General features: G+C 34.8%; 1 protein-coding gene across 1 annotated transcript in view; it reads left to right on the forward strand.

Annotated features, from left to right (window-relative positions):
- The window catches only part of LOC118201240 (neurexin 1-like), a 567,570-nt gene that overhangs the window by 189,582 nt on the left and 359,891 nt on the right, over window positions 1–18,097 (forward strand). The window contains exon 4 of the mRNA XM_085822212.1: window positions 14,047–14,306. Coding sequence (XP_085678338.1) covers window positions 14,047–14,306 — 260 coding nt within the window. The remainder of the gene's footprint in view (window positions 1–14,046; window positions 14,307–18,097) is intronic.

Genomic DNA, 18,097 nt, shown 5'->3' on the forward strand with positions numbered 1-18,097 from the left:
CTGTACCACAGGGCACAATCGAAGCAGTTGCCACGGCGATTGTCGACAGAGGACCAGACAATATTGCTGCCACCTCTAGCGTTCGTGGAGTAGGATATGCCTCGGAATATACCTTACAGTACGGTATATGTCTTACAGTACTGTATGGAAAATCATACGAAAGATTATCAACTTCTATTCGTACAAGATCAGCCGTGTACAGGAGTTATTGTACCCCAACCATGATAAGCGACTGACTTTGCTCTCACCTTTCTTGCCAGAATGGAGGTGGATGATGCTTGGCCGTGGAAAATCTTATGGGGAGACGAGGCCCACTTTTACCTGAATGGAACTATGAATACCCAGAACTGCCGAATTTGGGATGACAAATCACCACATGAAATCACAGCAATTCCCTTACATTCGCCAAAGGTAACTCTTTGGTGTGGGTTCACAGCGAGATTTATCGTAGGTCCATTCTTCTATGAGAACATTACCCCGACAGGACCGGAAACCTGTTCTGTTACCGGAGAGAAATATCGCCACATGTTGAACAGCTTTGTCATTCTGGCACTTCAGCAAACACAATGCCTGGGGGAAATCATTTTCATGCAAGATGAAGCCCCTCCACACGTTGCTGTACGAATGCAACAGATGCTACGACAGAAATTCACAACAGAGTCATTAGCCGCTACTTTCCAACTTCATGGCCACCTTGGTCGCCTGATCTTACCCCATGCGACTTCTGACTATGGGGTTACCTTATGTCCAAAGTCTATCAAGGAGTGGTCCAGGACCTGACTACGTTGAAGGATAACATATCACGGTCTGTACGGTAGATTCCTGCAGACATGTTACTTTCTGCTGTTGTGCATACTGTGCACAGAATGCAATATGTGGTCCACAACAACGGCAGGCACGTTGAACCTCATTTGAATGCAAAATAAAAGGTAATTTCCGTATTGATTTGCATTTGTTAACATTCTATTTTCTATCACACAGCGCCAAATATTCCCCTAGCAGTGACTTTTGGAACTAATTTGTTTTTTCGCGGAATCCTTCGTCCCCCGTCTTGTTTAATCTTTCTACAAAATGTGGCGTTATTCTCGCAAATAGATCGCGTTACAGAACACTGTGAGCACTGTCAGCTTAATTATGACCACCCGGTATATACATACAGATTATTCATTATTTAAACAGTTAGGAATTAGGTATCTTCTCACATTTGAGAGGGAAAACAAATGATTGCACGGCTTAATAATTTTCTCTAATCTGATCTGTCAGAGTGTAGTGAAAGAAAAATATTATATTTTCTATGGACTGTCATCTGAGTTCACATCAGCAGATCAGTGTTTTGAAATATATATTGCCTTGGCGGTGTTAACGGAATAATATCGAGGTTTTCAGGTTCTCTCTTTCTATAGACTGTGGTCGGGGATCAATTCGGAAAGTGAATCGATGCACATCGATGGAAAGCGCATTTTAGGCCGTTGACTTAGAATCGACTCTATATGATGGCTTAAATCGATTTTTGGATGTGTATAGATGTGTCATCAACCGGATACTCGTTACGCACCGTCTTGCATACAGATAACCTTCAATTTTGAAGACATGATTTAGAGTGAAACGTGATTTTGCCTTCTGCGTTTCTGTATCAGGTTTAACATTAAATATTTCCCTTGTTTTATAGAATTGCGAAAATGTTTTATAAATGTCATTGTAATTTTCGGTGAGAAATTTAAAACTTTATCTAGATGCTATTTTTTTTTTTTAGTTTGCGCCAAGAATAATTCACTTAGAGAAATTTTTAATTCATGACAACCCATTTTCCTTTCCCTTTTGTCATTGTGCATGAGCGGAAAAAGAAAAGGCCCATCATTTATTCTTTCAAATAATTTTAAAGAAGTGCGTAAATCACATTTGGTGTTTTTATTGCTTACAACAAATATGTCAAATTCGAATTGTGCCAATATGTAGATTCACGTATATCTTAGGAAATTCTGAATAAAAGAACTCAAATTGTTTGAAGGTATGCTTAGAAATACATCTATTCTAAGATGATGGTAAAAATTGTATTGCTTATAATTTAAAATGTTTTTCGAAAATTTATAAAAAATATTTTAAAACACAAATTTTAAAAATAAATCATAAGAAATGGGCGAATATTATTTCGAATAAACCTAAATTTTGAAATGTAAAAGAAGGAATCAAGTTTAATAAATTAAAAAAAAAGAGATATTAATGATATTAATAAATACAGTATGCGCCAAATTATACACTACTCAAAAGAAAACATGAATAAACTTACTGTTACGGATTTTCTATTTATTTAGCTACTTTTAGTAGAATTTGTAATTAAAATTGTTTTATATTCCCGTGAAATGCAACACGAGACTTATTGAAGAGAAAGCTACGCCGGAAGAATTAAAATACAAATGCATGCAAATGCAAATACTTATTAAAATGTTTATTGCACGCGCATTTGACATTTTAATAAACACATATTTCGTAATTGCTTTGGCTATCAAGAAAATACCAGAATGTTCTCGTGCAGGATTAAAAAGGTTATAAAAGCTGGATTAAAACATCTCAATTCAGTTGTTTACTTAGTGTTGTTATTGATTGCAGCGAATTCACAGTGAGATCAGATTAGCTTTCTCAGTGTTTTGAATTGTTCCCGTTTTAGTAGTTTAAAATCTAACTACTGTGAGATATTGCGATATTGTACGAATATCTCTGAAGAAATTTCATCATTTTGCTTTATTTGTTCTGATAAGAATAAATTTTATTCACTGTTCATCGGAGTTGTGCATTCAGTTTATTACGAACTCGTACGCACTCAACATCCCATTATTGCCATCTGTGAGTTTATTTCTCCAGAAAGAACTACATAAATACGAACACACACCATAAGCGTGTTGATTTACAACGGTATGCGTAATGTTAAGTGTTCAAATTGTGCACCGCCTTGCTGTAGACAGTGTTCATATCATTCACGAAGATTCTCAAACATATCCTGGAACAAAGGCTGTAGCAGACTCCTGCAAAAGGAGACGATTTGCTCACTTAATGCAGGCACAGTTCCTCTCGGTGGATCTTCACATCTGAATACACTCTTCTTTAACATTCTTCGCAAATAGGCTTCAGGTGTTGCGAGATCGGGGCAATGAGACGGGTATGGGAAGTCAGTACCACCTGAAATGATTCATCCTGGAAAGTTTTCCTGCAGCATGATCCAGAGCGGTATGACTGGTCGCCCCGTCCTGTTGATACCACTGTCTATTCATCTGGATGTCCCTTGCACGACAGAACTTTCCCAAATCCTGAAGAAATGACCCGATCACTAAATTCCTATAGCATTCTTGGGTGACGGTAAGAGCATTGCCTTCCTCATCTTCAAAGAAACTCGGTCCACCTTCATGATCGCTTCCGTATCAGCGGAAAATTATGCTCAGCTATGAATGCATTTTCTCCTCCGTCGAGAGACACATTTCCAACAACAACTGCACAATACAATTTCCTTTTCACTAATGCAAACACGTACAGATGGAGCTATGCCCCGTCGACAAACGCACACACGTACTCGAGGTGTGCGAGTTTCAGTACTGTATATTTTGGCGCATACTGTACACACCGAATTCATTTAACATGGAGGAACTAAAATTTTGAGAGCTAACCTTTTGAAAACTACTCGCGCGATTTTTCTAAAATTTGGCACAATTTGAGTTGTAGAATCGAAATATTGAAAAATATTGGTATGTTATTTCAGAAAGAGCCTGATTTTGTGTAAAAATACCTAATATAAAATAATGCTATATATAAATCTAATATATGCAGGGTGTCTCGTAAATGTTGCAAAAAACTTCTGAGGGATGTAGGGCACATCATAAGGATTAAGAATTGCATAAGAATACATCCCTGGAAGTGTCAGAGGTTAAGTGGTAGCAGAGATAGATAATGGGAAAGGAAGCAAGAGAGTGATTAATTTGAAACATTTATTGGACATGGATGCAGATGGTGTACGACAGATTTAATGTTACAACAGATGCTCAAAATATGCAATTACAGACGCCAAACATTCCTGACCCCGACGGACCATTCATTGCCGGACACATTCAAACACACGGGCAGTTTCTTTGACTGTAGCAGCTGCACAGGCGAATCTTGCCACAAGATCCATTTCAAACACAACAAGATCGTGATACACGACACTTTTGATGGCTTTCCACAAAGAGAAATCAAACCTCGATAAATCCGGTGAGCATGGGGGTCAGGGATCCGGTACACCACGTCCAATCCATCGATACGGGAATGATCTGTTCAAATGGCTACGGACATCAAGTCCAAAATGAGCAGGCGTCCCATCATGTTGGAACCACATGTTCACAAGCTCTCCATTCGTATAGCGTTGCATGCTCGTATGGTGGTTGCCGCTCGAATGAGGCTATCCTCACTTTCCACTAGCGCTCTCCTGTACAACACACCCTGGTGGCGTATAGTGACGTTTCTGGGCGGGGCTTCCTATGCAATTTTTAATTCTTCTGATCTGCCCTTCCTCCCCCAGAAGTTTATCGCAACATTTACGGAACACCTGCATACAACATCGTGCTTTCGAGACAGGGAAAATGCAACTTAAATTTCGACAATCGGGTTCAGTAGAATGGGAGATAAAGAGCTGTCGCATTTTTTTGGGCAAGGTATACATAAGCTGGATTGTGCTTTTAGTGGATTATTCTTTCTCAGAGTGGCGAGAGAAAACACAAGAAAAGGAAATATTTAAGTGAAACAAAACTGTTTAATATTCGCAAAAATAAAAAGTTTTAGTATCCTGTATCTTAGAAGAGATTTCATCTTTGTTTTCGAGCCAAGCAATAAAATTTTTGATTGCTGTTTAAAATGCAAATAATGTAGTGTTTCGAAATTATGTTAAGAACTTTTCGCTCCTTCGTATTTTCTTTAAATAGATTTCAACAGGAATTTAGGATAAAAGTCTTATGTAATTTTTTCTAGACGCGATTCGAGACAGATATTGAATGTTTATATTTGAGGGTTCTTTCATTTATTATGCACATCTAATTTTATATTCAATTACGCAAAGACTACTTTAATTCTTAATATTGAAGAATACTGAAAATTAAATGTGCAGAACAATTAGCTGATTTCTATTGTGTATTCGAATTTTACAAAAATCTATTTTCCCTCCTTTCTGAATTACAAAATTTTTCTCCGGAATTCCTTTTAAAGTGAAAATTGCTTTTTTTCTCTCGTACGAACTATTGCAATCGGGAAACATTTCGGATGACGTAGTTGTTGTATTTATACTAAGTGATATATAAGTACAGCTAATCTGTGATTGGTTAATTTTAGGTTGTTATATAACATGGAAGGATCTCGAATTTGGGAGAGCAAATGAATTTAGGAGAGCACAAAATCTAGAATAGTTCATTTTGAGGTCGCCAATTATTCTTAAAGCAGCTATGGTATTTTGTTATATCTTACATGACTCATGTACGACATCATGTATATATATATATATATATTACATCCACACTCTTACGCGGTTCGGTGAGCTCTGTGCTTTTATTCTTATATGTTAGCAAATTGTGCACGTTTTGCTTTAGGGTTTTGTGCACTTAGTTAATTTTCATGCAATAGTTGTAGAATTATAAACATTATAACAGTTTAAGTGGCGCTAGTCCTAACGATGCCGGCATATGTTTATATTTGAAAATCTTAGTAGAACGGTAACTCCAAGAAGGTTAGAATCTATTCTAACCTCCTTGATTAAGTCTGTTGATGCAACATCTTTAGTGTCTGTTGATGCAACATCTTTAGTGTCTGTTGATGCAACATCTTTAGTGTTTTCGCCAGTGGAACCAAAAAATTAACTTTAAATTTTGATCATCGAAAATTTTGCTTCCTTCCGCTGGCGGCATTGCTTGGTTTTGCGTCGAAAAATTAATTTTTAATAGTAAAAACTGTTTTTTTAACTGTTTTTAACTATGTTGGATGTTTTATGTTTTTCTGTGTTTTACAAATTTTAATAAGGATGTTTTGAGTTTTTATGTATTTTTGCGTAGTCACAAAGTGAGAGCTGAATTAATTGAATAAGAAATATATTCGTGATGAAATTCGAGGAAATAAGTTTAAATGAAATGCAGGAAAACTGTGCATAATTTAATAGATCGTGCATGAATCATGTGATGTCCGCATCAGATTTTTTAAAAATGGCATCAAGGGATGCGATGTTAAAACAAATATGCATTAGAATTACAATATGAAATAATGTCACAAAATAATTTAACAAAATCGAAATTATGTATAACAATAAAAAGACTAACAAGTTTCTTTTCTTTTTTTTTACGAAGAAATCTGGAACAGATGCGAATGCTTTTTAAACGAGAGATTAATGAATATTTTTTTCAGATATTAAAGAACGATCGTGTATGAATTAATAGCTTTTTTTCTGTTTTAGACGCAAATAACTCAGCCATTTTTTTGACACACGCTTTTTTTAGAAAAGGCAAGTACTTCTTATGAATGCGATTTTAGCTATTTTAAGGTACTAATTAGAGAAGCTTTTATGTTATAAAAATTTACTTCGAGAAATTTCATGAAGTAATCGTTTATGATATATGATGCAATTTAGAACTGGGATTTTCTCTTTTAATTTTTACTGCTACGTAATTGAAAATTTATGTAATTAGAGAAATTCTTCACTTAATTTCATGGATAGAATTTGCAATTATAATTTTGCGAGGTTATGTTAGTTTGACGTTTCTGTACAATGTCAAGCATTAAATATTCAAGTTTCCCAAGTTGGACTGAAAACAGTTACCGAAACTGAAGAATCGGTCCAATTTCAGCAACTTTTTTTTTTTTCATGGATAAATTATAATTAACCCTACAATGCTACCCTTCGAAAAACTTACAGGAATAACAACCATTCGTCTCCGAGACGAAGTATGCGTAAGCGTGCTTAAAACTTATTTTAAAAGCTGCCAATTGAAGAAATATTTCCGCAAGAAGTAAAGTTGTTATCTGTAGTAGCCAAAGTCTGTAGTAGCAAAAATCAGTCCACCAAAGTTTAACAAAATGGCAGAAACATAAGAAAGAAACTGGTGATTCATGGATTTGCATATTATGTGAAGAAACCAAGGAAGAAGAAATGATACGATGCATGAAGTGTTACGCTTGGATACATACTCGGTGTGCTGGAGTTAGTGCTGCAATTAAAAGGTTCTTTTGTTGTAATTGCCGGTTAAGAAAGCTCATGGTCCAATTTAGGAAACTAGCGGTCCAAATAAGGAAACCGGTTTCCTAAATTGAACCGATGACACGATTTCTTTGAATTCATTTTTCACCGTTATAAATAATTTTTAATATTTAATAAATGGTTCTATTTTGAAGGTACACTTAGTAAGCTTATTTTCTACTACTTAATTTTTATTGGCACTTCTTCCGTCCTTCTATGTAGTGAAAAATACAAAATTGGTTCAAATTAGGCTACTCTTCTCTATAGGGGACTCTCAGACTAATCCTTCCGGGGGGGAGGACGTTTTCCTTCAAAATTGGGGTGAAACTGGACAAACTCATAGTATCACCTATATGGTGTCCAAGGCTCTTGCCAAAAACAGACGTTATCCGACGTAATCCATAACAACAGACTCCTCGCCACGATCAGTTTCGTTGGCTTGCTTTGCTGAAGACAGATAAACAAAAATAGTCACAACAGAAAAACAACAGTGTAACTCTCTACCTCTTCTGTTTTTGGGACATTTGAAACGATATCTCCAAACTTAAGCATTGAACAAAGCCCGTCTCGGATGAATCCCCACTGAAACACTTCTGAATGTTTTACCGATTGACATTTTCGAAGAATTTTATATTTCCAGTTTTGGGAAGAAAACTTCAGTTGTTATCTCGACTTCTTCACAGTAGGAAGAATCTTCTCTATGGCCGAACTAGTATTATTGGATTTTAATTTTGCTTAACATTAAAGGAGCCTTCGATAATGTATGAGGCCTGCCATTTTTAGTTTACTGAAGAAAATAAAACTGCTTCATAAAGGACTTAAAGTTGTTGCTGATTTGCTGGAGGATAGGATTATTCAGCTTTTTTTGGGTACTACCACAAGAATTCGTCGACTTCAGAGGGGATGTCCACAACGTTCGGTTCCGGTCCCAGGCTTTGGATCATTATTACCAACGATCTCTTACAGATACTTGCTTATTTCTTCAGCTATGAAGTTATTGATTTTGCTGTTGATGTATTGATCTAGAAAAGAGTTATTGCTTTTGCTGATAATCTGTAGCTCTGGAAAGGAGTTATTGTTTTGAATGATGCTCTGGAAAGGATTCAGGAAAAGAAGTTGTATAGTATTTTGTCTCCTGACCAAGATACCCTAAATTTCATTTGTGAGTGGTCGATAAATTTTAAGCTTAAATTTAACCGTGTAAAATATAAGCTGATGCCCATTGATACAACAAATACTTTACACGATGGATATCACTTGGTTCTTAATGATGATCCCCATGAAATTGGTGAATGAAATTAAATATTTAAATATCTTATACAACAGAAAATTTAACTGGAAAAAGCGTACTTACAATATTTTTAATAAATGCTAGTAACTTCAGCATGTACTGAATCAAACAGCATATAATAGTAATGGACCAAATTTTCATTTATTATTTCATATGTTGGACTCTTTTTGTGTTGCATGCTTTTTACACGCTATCCACTCAAATTGAAAATTATTATTATTATTAGATATTTAAGCTTTCTTGCTTGTTTATGATTAAAGTACTATAATTTCTTGAAGTATATTATTAGGCGTGTAAGGTTTCAGAATTTACATATATTTCTGTTTTCGAATAAGTTGGATTGCTTTTTTTAAGGAGGGGCAGATTTTTTTTTCTTTTTTGACATGGCCTGCTTGCAGCTGTTGGCTCTGCTTACTTCGGCTGCTTTTCTAAAATTAAAGTTTTAAACTTTAAATTATTTCTTTATTACTAGTTCAGAAACAGTCTCAGTTATTACAGTTAGCCATTGTGGTTTCGGTATTTGGTATCCATTTTGTATCTACACATATCACATATTTACATTTGAAAATACTTAGAAACTAAGTTGAACACAAACTAAGTTTTTATAAACTAAAAAGAAATATCTGTAAGGTTTCAGATTTTAAATTGCGTCCAAAGAGGCGTTTTTTTTAACATTTTGTGTGTTACCTTTATTTATTAAATGTCTTAATCTACGTACTCAAACCATAAAATTTAGTTCAACAACAATATCGCAAAATAATTTTAAAAGGAAATTATCTTTAGAATCTCCGAAACAGAGTCTCGTGCGCTAGACATAAAAAGGTTTTTTTCCCCGTACAGTGTTGCCATTGCTCCCTTTGAAATCGCTTAGTTTGTTAATCCAAAATTCCTTGAAGTGTTACAAAATATGAAATCGATACTAAAACAAATTTCAAATTCAAACTAGGGCTTCCACATGCTTATATTCTATGGAAGATTACGTTATTCAAATTTTGATGGCTCTAGGTACCGTTGTTTTATCACAATGCAAGAAACATACATACATTCATGCAAATTCTTCATTATTTAAATTCTTTAAATATAAAAGACAGAGCGATAATAGTTGGTGGCAACAGTTTGAAAAGTTAAACAGCGCTTATCGTGGATTGACGCAAAATGCCAAAGCGAAATTAATAGTCCTTCTAGGCAAATTGCCCCTTTGGACTAAAAATAAGTTTTTAGTCCACCATTTATTTTTAGTTTAAAGGGGAAAATCGCCCCTTTAAAAATAAATTTTGCCATTTTATAAGGAATAATTAATTATGCGCAAATTCAGATATAAATAAAAGAATTAAAAATAATCATTTCAATTATTTTACTTTGAATAAACACAAAAGAAATAAATTAGGAATGGTAATCTATACTGAAAATATTTAAAACATATTACAGTAGTTTAAAATAATTTCTTAAAAAAATTAAAAAGATAAGCTAAATAGCTAAGAACGTGAAACAGGCTGTACTAATCTGTTCATCTTCAATACGATGGACAAAATTAAAACAAATAGGCATTTCTTGAACATTTCTTCTACAATGGATCGTACATTTCTTGCCAACAAACAGGCGCCAGACTTTGAAATTAAAAGGGATTTTAAATCAAAACTCTAACACGAGCTCTTCTGAAAGCGAAGCCTTACATCCATCTATCTTAGACAAGAGGACACGAAATCCTCGCCATTTATCAAAGATTTAATGAATGTAATGTTTATAAAACTTCACGGTCTTCTGAGTCAGAAACGGAAAGCAACATGAACCGAAGTGGCTGGCGATGCCAACGAGCAATTAATCAAGACAAGCGCTAGACTCGAAAAACTGGAGAACAAACAAGATTACAAACGTTTCAAACATTTATTTATTCTATTTGCCTGACATTATGAAGACCATTATAATCTTCTCTTTACAAAAATAATAAATTAAAAGCCCGTAATTGCTTGTTAACTTAGTACCACTCTACATCAACTCCAGTCCGAAGTGCCAGCACTTTCTAAATTACCCCCACACGTCGCCGGAACTATCTCGGTCGTTTATCAAGGATTTAATGATCATGTCATACGTTAAGTGTCGTGTGTGCAGGGAGTGTATGTTCTTGGTAGTTGTTATGTTCCTGGACATAGTAAAATCTTTATGGATTCGTTCAGGCTAAAAGCTTGTAATTGCTTAACAAAATGACAAAGGGCAGTGATTGCTATTTTGTTGTTAGCACATTCAATGAGTTTTATTTCTTTCGCCAAGAAAATTTGGCTCAGTCTTTATCAATTAGGCAGGAAGTATTAAGAGGCAATATGTGTGTGTTGTTTTGTATCACTAGTCATGCTTCGTCTTTACATCCTGACGTGCTTGTAGCAAATTTAAGACCCTTCCAAATTTATAGACATTTGTAAAAATTTGAAACATTTTTTACTCGGATATAATATATGTCAGCGATTCTCAACTGACGATATGCAAAGAAACAAAGCATTTTTGTCCAAAGGGGCAATTTGCCCTGAAGGACTATTAATTTCGTTTTGGCAATTTGCGTTGAAAACTATACACGGCGAATCACTTTTCAAATTGTCGCCACCAAATATGTTGCCCTGTGTTATATTTATAGAAATTAAATAATGAAAACTCTGCATAAATGAATGTATGTTTCTCGCAGTGGGATGAAACAACGGTGCTTAGAGCCATCAAAATTTGAATAACTTAATCTTCCATAGCATGTGGGCATGTGGAAACCCTAATTTGAATTTGAAAATTGTTTTATTATCGATTTTATATTTTGTAAGATTTTATCTTTTATATTTTTATCTTTTGATTTTATATTTTGATTAAAAAACTAAACGATTTCAAAGCGAGCAATGGCAACGTTGTACAAAAAAAAAAAAAAAAAAAAAAAAAAAAAAAAAAAAAACATTTTTATCTCTAGCGCGCGAGACTGTGTATCAGAAATTCTAAAGATAGGCTCATTTTAAAATTATTTTTCGATATTGCTGTTGAACTGAATTTTATGGTTTGAGTACGTAAAGCATGATATTTAATAAATGAAGGTAACACACAAACGTTAAAAGAAAACGCATTTTTTGACGTAATTTAAAATCTGAAACCTTTCAGATTTTCATTTATATTTTAACTATTAATTTAAAAAATCTCGTGAAGAAAAAGAACAACTGATACAAATTTCCTGTGATCTAACTTTAACTGAAGATTTCAAAAATAAACCAATTGTTAACTTTTGGCTGAACCGAAAAAAAGGAATTTAAAGGTGTAGAGACATTAGGGTAATTGGAAAAGCCGGAGTGATGAAAAATGAGCAACCGCCTTCGCCGAAAATCGAACTACGAGCCTCTGTAGCACCGGCCCAGCGTGCAAAACCACTTACGAAATCACGCTAGGAAGGCGGGAGAAATACCTTATATAGGAATTTTAAATAAAACTATTAAATTTTTATTTCGTTTTTGGTCTTTGGTATTTTGTACAACCTATTTGTGTGAACAGGGATTTCCTTATGTGATATACTTAAAAAGTAAATGCAGAACAAAATTAAAGTGGATCCCAATTTAGGGTTAAAATTGAGTGAAATAAGACCAGACAAAGAAATTGATAGCTCTTAAACAGGCCCAAATTTCACACTAAATTTATAATTAAGGTATTATAACTTAAATTCTGGTAAATAAAATGGTAACCACTTTTTAATCTAATATTTTTTTATGTGTGCACATTTAATACCAATAGCCAATAGGTTGTGCAAATGGCAAAGTATATTTCTTTAATATATTTCTATTGAGAAATTGAAAAATAATGATTCCAAAATGTAGTGGTGGTACAAACGTTTTTCAGTTTTTTTGATGGTACACGTTACTCAAAAGGTTGAAAACCTCTGAGCTATATTATTAAATCGGCTTCCCGCTCTAGCGGCGAATCGCCTAGAATAGTTTACATAATTAAAAAAAAAAGTCTCATGTGGACGCTACGTGATTTCCTTGTACAACCTATAAAATTATACGCATTTTTGATACACTTCATTCAAATTTATTAATTAATTTAATTATTCTAACTTAATTAGACGAAATTTCTCAAAACGTATAGTATAGTTGGGCATTGAAAAACTACTATTGGTAACTCCTGGATATTTTAAGCGAACTCTTTCCGTGATGTATATTTTATTTATTAAATTTCATTTTATTTTGTTGGCATGTGTTTTTAAGAATTGTATTCTTAAGGGTATTTTTTTATCAAACGCAAACTGAAATCTTTTTTTTAATGAAATAATAATAGACATTACTATTATTACTATTATTATTGCTTTTACATGAAAGATTCAGTCATACGACATTCGAGAAGCTTCAAGTATTCGGCATATCCATAAAACTTACTACAGAGCTTCTACCATTAAAGCTGACAACTTGCTAGAAGTAAGCTGCCATGAAAAAAAAAAACTTTGTAAAATGTCGTCTTTGCTACAAAATGATAACAGAACTTGCCAAAAAAAGCTGTCATCGTCATAAGTGAAACTACCATGGGAATCATGGCGGCATCTTCATCAGATCCATGCGTCACGCGATTACAAAAGGGTGGCGGTAATGTTTTATCCGGTTGTCACATGATGCAGGAGGGCATATCAAAAGATTATACTTATTTTCCTCCTGTTATGTTGTCTATTATTCTATTACGAAATGACTTGTTGGCGGCGTCCGTTGGGCGCAGAGGGATCTCCGCTTGTTTCTCTGGCTTCACAGAAGCTCGCATGGCATCTACGATATATCTAAAACATACTATCAGGCTTGCCGGCATTCCTCCATTTTGCAATCTTTCAAGGTGTAAACTAAACATTGTTGAAACTAATCATTGTTGAATCTAAAGTCATGATTAAATATGTTCGTTGATTTTGTTTCCAACTTGTATTCGTATATACATTCCTTCTGGTCCTGTACATCTGCTCCACTTTAGTCCTTAACCCTGCAGACCTATTTATTAAGTGCAGTTTACTTTGTAATGTTGTTGTAAGCACTAAACGTAATCTTGTAGACGCATTGTGTATAATTTACCTTACAGTCTTACTTTAACCACTGAACATTTTCCTTAAACCTTGTAGACGCACTGTATGTAAGTTTTGTTGTAGTCCTACGATGACTACTGAATGAATCATTTAACTTGTAGACGCACTGCGTGTAACTTTCTTGTAGTCTTACTGTAAAGGTTGAACTTTAACTGTGTCTTTAAACTGTGTATGCTCACTGGGTGTAACTTCCCTTGCAGTTTTACTTAACTTTTGAAATTAGTAATTAAACCTTGTAGATGCAAAATCGTAATAGTTAAGTACGATGCAAAATCTGGTAACAAACTGGGTAAAGAATATCTTCAGATAGGTGTGTGTTTTGAATAAAGTAGATGAATCTTTGCCTCCCAGGGTGACCTGAGAATATGATTGTTAAAGATGAGATGTGAATGGACTGAACTGTAAGTCACAGATGCAACAATGCTTAAAAAATTTATTTGATGTTTACAGATTCCAAGGTGCTGTCAAGGAAATCGTCTATGCCAGCAACGACGGTGTCCCTAAAGAGCAAGAGCTACAGGAATCGCAGGGTATCCGGACAGCCTCCCTGCGACCCCACGTCACCCCCAATGGAGAGGAGGCCTTAGTAGCAGACGATCATTGCGAGAAAGATAATCCTTGCCTCAATGGTGGAGTCTGCATTTCAACAGACGCTGGACCCATCTGCGACTGTAGAACGACTGATTATGAAGGGGACCTCTGCGAGCAAAGTAAGTAGTATTTGGATTCTTCTTCTTGACTCTTAGGTCGCTTTTGAGGTCCACCTTGTTGACAGAAATGTTTTGCCAAAAATAATTTTCAAAAACACAGGTTCAAGTAGTATTCGATATCCGTTTTCATACGATAATTATCGTACAAATTTTGATAAATTTTAGCATGCATGAAATATTATAAATGCATGATAAATATTTTACTTCAATTATATCTAACGCTGTTACAGTCATAGGAAGAAATAAGTTTGCTTTCAACTAAACCCCATATCTCTATGAATTTTGCATCTAAATGTAAGAAATCCTTTTTATTTTTAACTTTACAGTAAGATTTTTGCTATGTTGTAATCTACGGACACTATTTAATCTTACAGATCCCTTCAAAACGTATTACAGAAATCTACAAAAAATCCGATATTTTAGAATGCTTTAGAAATGACCGCCCAATTTTCTGTAAATTAGGTCAAAAATCTTCTACAGAATTATATATCGCTTATAAATTTATGTGAAGATATTCTATAGATATTTGTGCAGAGATTCTATAAGCATTTTTACAGTATCTTAAAGTGCCACATATAGAATTTTATATTATGTGTATCGAATCAGCTAATAGAAAATATCACTGAGCTACTGAAGATATCAGATACAGCTCGCAGAAAAGGGTGCCAAAATAAAGAATCCTGAACAAGTTTCCTTGCTTTAATTTTTTATAAACGGTCCTATAGAAGATTTTGAATAATTTAAAGCAGTATAAGATTAACTAAATTTTGATACTTAAAATAAAGTACGGCAAGATCAACTAAATTTTGATACTTGAAATCAAGTATTGTAAGATAAACTAAATTTTAAGCACTTAAAAGCATTTTTGAACACTTAAACGTATTTTGAGATAAGTTATATTTTGAACACTTAACGGCTTTTTTGAGTACTAAAAGCATTACGAAATAAACTGAATTTCCCTTCCGAATTAAAATGTATGAATTGAGTTCCGAGTTTCAATAAAATGTTTTTAATTTAAGTTTTTATGTGGTGTGTTTTAAATTTAGAATAATTTTAAAGCAAAGTAAAATAAGGATTTCTAAGAGCCCTGTAAAAAATCAGCCTCTTTTGTTTCGTAATTTTCTACTTTCATATTTGAAATTCGATTCATTAAGTTCTGTTACTTATTTGTGAGATACTGAACTGAAAGCACTTCTAGAATCAGCGGTTACGGAAATAAAGCATGCATTTTAATCATTTCAAGAACTTTAAAATTCAGAAAAAAAGAACAGTTTTTGAAAAGCGTAGATTTTGAATAAAACTCCGTCGATTTCAGGGTCGATCAAAAATTTGTCCATTTCCTGAAAAAGCCAATCGTAGACAGCGTTTTCGAGTAATTTTTTAATTCTACATTGACCTTTTCTCTTTTAATTCTGTATGGTTAGATTTTTGAACTAACTCTGTCGTGAGGACACCTCAAATTTACTAGATTTTCTGTGGCAACATATAAAACCATGTCAGTTCGTTGGTCCACTGAATTCAGGACCGGAAAAAAAATCCTTAATGTGTGAAGAAGACCCATGTCTCAGTTAGACCAGTGTAGATTTCTATGTCCCATTTCGATAAATGTCCAGATGGGTTAGAGACCGATGTCCCAGTTAGTTCATTTCCTTCGTCTCCGGCACAGCCTTTGTGACTGCATTCGCGAAAGCAATATTTGAGAGCAAAGATCATTTTACAATAATGCTAAAACTCGCTGAAAAATGTGCTGTGGAATAACAAAATAATATTACAAATATTATCTCTGATGTTAATTTTCAGCTGTCTGTTGGGAAGTTCGCATGCTTTCTTTCGTTTTCCTTCAGCTGATTTTATGCAAGTAAACAAAATATGGGCTCATTGTCTTTGACAGACATAACACGAGCAACTATTGAATGTATCAAGATATAACGAGGGAAGTTATCAGATGTACCATCCCAGATTTGACATGTGCTTAGACATCAATGCAAAGGATTGATGCAAGGTTACTATACTACGAGATTTGCTCTTATATAACGTTACTGTCTTCTGATCTGCTCAGAAGCAACTTATTCTCTACTTCCTCTGTGTCTTCGTTTTCCTCTGTTGTCTCCTGTAAGTACGTGACATCGGCGTTGAGAAGAGCTTAAACTTGTTTGTCTTCTGAAATGGAAGAAAGGTAAACTTGACTTGATATTTTTTTCTGTTGTTTAGACACCAGTGAAAAAAAGGAGGCATATGATGTTTTGTCTTCATCATATTTGGTCATCAATGCAAACAGTGCGAGAATGACTAATGACATTTAAATGTATATCTTTCTCTCTTATCCAGAAAGTTCACGAGAAACCAGTTAGACTTAACACAATATTTTGTCCTGTTGTTTAGATATCAATGCACGAAGGAGAAAGAAAACAACGCTTCGTATTCCTGTTGCCTGGTTATTGACAAAAATAGTGGAAGAAGGACCAACGAATCTTAAACTTTCATCCTATGTTTGTCTATAGAAAATGAGAGGGAGGGATCAAGTGAGGCTTAATATTCCACACTGTTGTTAAGACAACGATGCAGAGAGAGAAGAAAAGCTATATTATTTGCCGTTATATTACTTTATCTTCAGTGCAGACTGGAAACTTTGCTGTATTATGACTCATATAATATGTGTGAAGAACGAACATTACTTCTCGTTTTGTCCTTTGCTTTACATATTGTTACCAACTTTGTGGATATATAAATACTTTTGGTGAAATTGTATGCGAAACTATAATATAACAGGAAATACTTGAAAGAGATGAAGATAAATATACTAAATACATAATAATACTAAATATACTAAAACGTCCCACCCTAGACGGGACTTATTGTGATTAATAGGGAGTATCTGTTAGTTCGAACTGCAGGATACGGTTCAAATCTTTACTAAGGCTTAAACAAATAATTATGCCTTTTCCCTATTCCAGCAGATGCAATACCTGCTGTGGTGCATTCTGGGTAAAGTACTCGTTGAGGGACTGTTAAAAAATCGATGGATTTAACCCCTACCAACAAGGTGTTCCAACTAGAGTGTTCGGACAAAGGAAGAAATATTACATTGCTGGACATTAAAATTTCTACACCAAGAAGGAATAAAAGCAACATAATCTTATACATGGTACATATACAATATAATAGGAGCAAGACATGATTGAATTTGCAGTTCGTTTGGGCGCAGAATTCAGTACACAAAACTACTAACTCTGCCAGCAGCAATGGCTGTAATCCGGTTGAGCATCGATTCGAACCGAGCTTGGATAACAGATACGGCTACTTCATCCCATGCGTTTTCAAGTCAAGTTCAGTTTCTTGGTAACACATGAACAAATGTTCTCAGGGAATGAGAGATCTGGAAAGGATGCTAGCCAGGGCTACAGTCGAACAGCTTCTGCATCAAGGATGCTCAGGATAGCATTGCCAATTTGCAGTCGCGCATTACCTTGTTCAAACATGATGTCACTCAAGCCTTGAAGACAGTAATTAACCACGGACTTTAACCCTTGAAAAATGTAACTGTGGCTTTCCACATTACCAGTTAAAAGAAATAGAGGGTGATCAGGCTGCGTGACCAACGGCATCCATACCAGCACGTCAGGTGCTGGCTCCGTCTGAAAAGACGACATAGAGCCTCTACTACATCCACTGTCGCCATTCTCTCACCAAGGAGCATCTGTATCTGTTGCAGTGTCACGGAAAGGCACAGCAAGGGTAGCCTTGCTGACAGTCTATAGTGCTGCATACGTCATGGCAGTGTCCGCACGAAC

This window comes from Stegodyphus dumicola, chromosome 1 (assembly GCF_044657685.1).
Source record: "Stegodyphus dumicola isolate Sdum_Otavi_A_Nest chromosome 1, ASM4465768v1".
Classification (NCBI taxonomy): Eukaryota; Metazoa; Arthropoda; class Arachnida; order Araneae; family Eresidae; genus Stegodyphus; species Stegodyphus dumicola.